This window comes from Elephantulus edwardii, unplaced genomic scaffold (genome assembly GCF_000299155.1).
Source record: "Elephantulus edwardii isolate Elephantulus edwardi_28Jun2011 unplaced genomic scaffold, EleEdw1.0 scaffold00165, whole genome shotgun sequence".
In the NCBI taxonomy this organism is placed as follows: domain Eukaryota; kingdom Metazoa; phylum Chordata; class Mammalia; order Macroscelidea; family Macroscelididae; genus Elephantulus; species Elephantulus edwardii.
The window spans coordinates 5,157,755-5,161,969 of NW_006399915.1; the positions used below are offsets into that span (position 1 = coordinate 5,157,755).

General features: G+C 40.1%; 1 protein-coding gene across 1 annotated transcript; it reads right to left on the reverse strand.

The window, feature by feature from the left end:
- Positions 1–1,787: 1,787 nt before the first annotated feature.
- On the reverse strand, positions 1,788–2,378 carry LOC102865850 (beta-defensin 123-like). The gene is made up of 2 exons (XM_006895354.1): positions 2,192–2,378; positions 1,788–1,939 (listed from the first exon to the last, which is right to left on the reverse strand). The coding sequence occupies exons 1-2, from the start codon at positions 2,376–2,378 to the stop codon at positions 1,788–1,790; spliced, it is 339 nt and encodes a 112-aa protein (XP_006895416.1).
- Between the last annotated feature and the right edge of the window lie 1,837 nt (positions 2,379–4,215).

Sequence of the window (4,215 nt, forward strand, 5' to 3'; positions counted from 1 at the left end):
CCTAGTCATTGTCCAACTCTCTGATGCATAACAAGTGATTGCAAAGACTATGGCCTGTATCAGGCGCACCTTTGTCTCCAAAGAGACACCGTTGCTCTTGCGTACTTTAGAGAGGTCCCTAACAGCAGACCTTCCCATTGCAATACATTTTTTTTATTTCCTGGAGGCTGGTGCCAAGAGTGTTGACCATGGAGCCGAGCAAACAGAAGCTGTGAACTGTCTCAATCTCTTCGCCATCCATCCTGATGCTACCGATTGGTCCAGTGGTGAAAATCTTTGTCTTCTTGACATTGAGCCTCAACCCATACTGAAGGCTGCAGTTCTTGACCCTCTGCAGCAAGTGCATGAGGTCCTCCTCAGTTTCAGCAAGCAGGGTTGTGTCATCTGCATAACACAAATTTCTGACAACACTACTCCCCTAACTGCAGATTTTCCCACTGCAGTCTCCTTATTTTCTGACTGCTCATACTAAGGGTTTTAATTGAAGATCCAAGCAAGATGAAGCTATTGACAGTTTCAGTCTCTTCTCCATCCACAATGATATGGTCTATTGAGATGCAATCCATTCTGAAGGCTGCATTCCTTGATTTTCTGCAACAAGTGCTTCAAATCCTCCTCACTTTCAGCAAGCAAGGTTGTATCACCTGCTAAACACAAATTATTGATGAGTCTCCCTCCAATCCTGAGTCCACACTCCTATTCATAGAGTCCAGCTTTTAATGCTCAGCATTTTGATTGAACAGGTATGGAGACAGAATACATCCCTTACGCACTCATTCCCCTATTCCAAACCATACAGTGCTCCCCTGCTCTGTTCGCACAACAGCATCCTGCTCCAGGTATAGTTTCCTCATGAGCATAATCAAGTGCTCTGTGATTCCCATTCTCCTCAATGTCAGCCACAACTTGTCATGACCCACACAGTCAAGTGCCTTTGCATAGTCAAGAAAGCACAAATACACATTCTTCTGGTATTCCCTACTATCAGCCAGGATCCATCTGACAGCAGCAATGACAACCCCGATGCCCCAGCCTCTTTTAAATCCTGCTTGAACTTCGGGCAATTCCCTATGCATACTGTTGTTCCAGCCATTTTTAATGATCTTCAGCATATCAATGATATTGTTCAATAATTTCCACATCCAGTTGGATCACTCTTCTTGGGAATAGAAACAAATATAGACCTCTTCCAATCTGTTGGCCAGACCGCTGTCCTCCAAATTTCCTGGCATAGACCGGTGAGTGCATCCAAGGCTGCATTTGTTAATTGAAACAAGTCTATTCCTATCCCATCAGTTCCTGGGGCCCTATTTTTTTGTCAATGCCTTCAACGCAACTTCCACTTCCTCTTTTGTCACCATTGGCTCATGGTCATATGGTACTTCCTGAAATTTGTCAATCTTTCTGGTATAGTGACTCTGTGCATTCCCTCCATCTTCTTTTGATGCTTACTGGGTCATTTAATACATTGCCCATAGCACCTTTCAATATTGTGACACAAGGCCTAAATTTGTTTTTCAGTTCTTTCAGCTTGATCAATGCAAATTGAGTTCTTCCCTTTTTATTCTCCAATTGGAGCTATCTGCACATTCCATTATAATTCTTTCCTTTGTCTTGTCAAGCTGCTCTTTGAAACTGTCTGTTCAGCTCTTCTTTTTTTGAGAGTTAAAAAATAACATTTTATTAGTTGATAATGAGTTTTCAGAGATTAATAGCACAAACAGAAGTATTAAGGAGCCAGTAAAGTCACCCAAAACAGCCAAGTCAATTTCTCAAAATGAACATAGTTAGATCCTGAATCTTCTAGATGCATGCTTTCTAGAAGTACAAGAGCACAGGAGAACATTGTGCTCTGGCAGGAAAATGATGTTATCACCTGTCCCATAGAAAATGATGCTATCACCTGTCCCGTAGACAAGTCCCTTCTGGAAAATTCCACCTACAATTGTAAAAGAATAAGATCGAAAAAAGGTAAAAAACATAGGGTTACTATGACAATAGTTTGACCTTACAGACCGCAGGAAAAGGGCCCACTAGGGATAAGCCAGAGGTGTTCTCCACCCCCCACTCCAAACATCCCCCTCTTACCCTCCCACCTCCACCCCTACCTGCCACCATAGAAGTGGTTTCTGCATTGCTTCATCTGCATTTTATAGCTTCAGGCTTCAAAGCATTTAGGATAGCCATTGACTTTGTTTTGGTTGGTACTGGGGCTTCACACAGCAGAATTTGATGTTCATACAGTATGCGTAGACCCTTTCCTTCTTGAAGCATTTATGGCGACAGTTGCCATGAAGATTCCAGCATTTCTGGGTGTACCCTGAGGTGAGCTGAGACAGAAGCAACAGGACAGTGAAAATCAGCAGAAGGAACCGCATGGCTGGTGGTGGCCCAAGGTGAAGCCCAGAGTCTAACGTTAGGGCAAGGCAAAGGTGGGAGAGCTCTGGTCACGCGCACAGCGTCTGTTTCCTGTGATGTTATTGTGTGCTGTTGAGTTGGGAGCAACTCATAGCTGACCCTCCAGCAGCTTTTCAGAGGCTGTAAATCATACAGGAAGAGATAGGCCATATTTCTTCTTGGAGCAGCTAGTAGATTTGATCTGCCTGCACACAAAATACTTTTTGGATGTTTGGGCTCTTTATAGCCTTTTCCTTTCTGGTCCCTACAAGAGAAAGCCTGTTCAGCTCTCTTACTTTAATGTGTTTTCCTTTAGATTTGGCAGTAGTGGTAAGGTGGTAGAGTTTTATGGGCAGAGGGAAAGATTAAAGGAATTAGGAAAGATCCAGTGGGTACCTGAAAAGATGGAGAAATAATAGGCTGAGATCAATGGGGATTAATTTTATAAAACACAATGTTTGGGAATGATAATATGAAACACAATGTGAATGGAAAAAAGTGTGTGAAATACAGTGTATATGAATGAAATACAGTGTATACAAATTTTGTATATACACCAATGACAGCAAGCAATAAATGTTGGAGAGGATGTGGAAAGATTGGAACTCTGATACACTATTAATGGGATTATAAATTGGTACAAGAACAAAGTATCTTTGAGGCTCTACAATTAGATATGTGTGTGGTGGGGTGCATCAAAGTATATATTGGGAGAATTGGAAAGGAGTTGTCAATGGTAAATTTGAAAATATAGTAAAAGATTTGTATTTTGTATTAATGAATTTGGATTCTTTTTATCAAGGTAAGTGAACCTTACAATTATTTGAATCAAGAAAGTGATGGAATCATAGCTACAGAGCTTATATTATGTTTTATTATATTCTCCTTCTACATACTATGTATATGCATGCTTCCAACAGTCTTAAAGTAATGGACAAGAAGAGATGAGGTCTTCAGGGACTTAAACCCTCAATAAGGCCAAAAGGATCGTCTTCTGTAAAGCAAAGGAATGCCGGAATCTACATTTTTATCTTTTTGGTGATTTGTAAATTTCATACCGTACCAAGATTAAATTAAATTATATGCAGAAAAAGTATTTTAAATCAGATATCAGCTCCAGGGTTATTGAACCATTTTCCATCTCATTTTAGAACGTAATTGAAGAAAACATATTCTGTGTTGTACACCACTTAATTTCTATTAATAATGGAACCCTTTTGGAGATGTCCTTGGCTGACTTAGAATTGTCTTCCAAAAGGAGAAAGATAAATAAAAAGTAGATTGTTCATCAAATGACATTGCTTTTGTCTAGAAACATATCCCATTGCTGTTGAAGGTTTAAAAAAAAAAGTTAAAAGTCCTGAATTGCCTGAGTTGCATTTTTCTCAGATGAATATATAATAAATCATCCTCAAAGCCTGACTGTATAAACAAATAGTTTCTGTTCTAAAAAGGGCTTGCTCTGAGGCCCAGAGAATCAAAACAACTTTCAGGGAAATGAAAATAATATTGTCAGCCTTTATAAATTATCTCTTGGACTGCAATAATAAAAAAGCAATGCCATCTCCTGTGGTCTATACTTCCTGCCTGCAGATACTAGACTGACCTAGAAGGAAATACTTGTCATCCCTGACAACCCATCTCTGAGAGGAAGAGAGAAGCAATTCTTGGGACCTCCCAAGCCCCACAACAATAGTTACTTGCTCCTAGCACAAACACGTCCCCAGAACAAAGAGCTGTAAAAACGTCATTAGTGCTGACTAAAGCAGAAAAATCACAAATGGCATTTCAAGAGCTGTAGCTTCATAAGAATAAATG

Bases quoted from the DNA above. Each gene is read 5' to 3' on its own strand.
- LOC102865850 (XM_006895354.1), bottom strand. From the start codon at position 2,378: ATGCGGTTCCTTCTGCTGATTTTCACTGTCCTGTTGCTTCTGTCTCAG. The intron at 1,940-2,191 runs GTCAATGGCTAT...TTACAATTGTAG, and splicing joins CCAGTACCAACCAAAACAAA to GTGGAATTTTCCAGAAGGGA.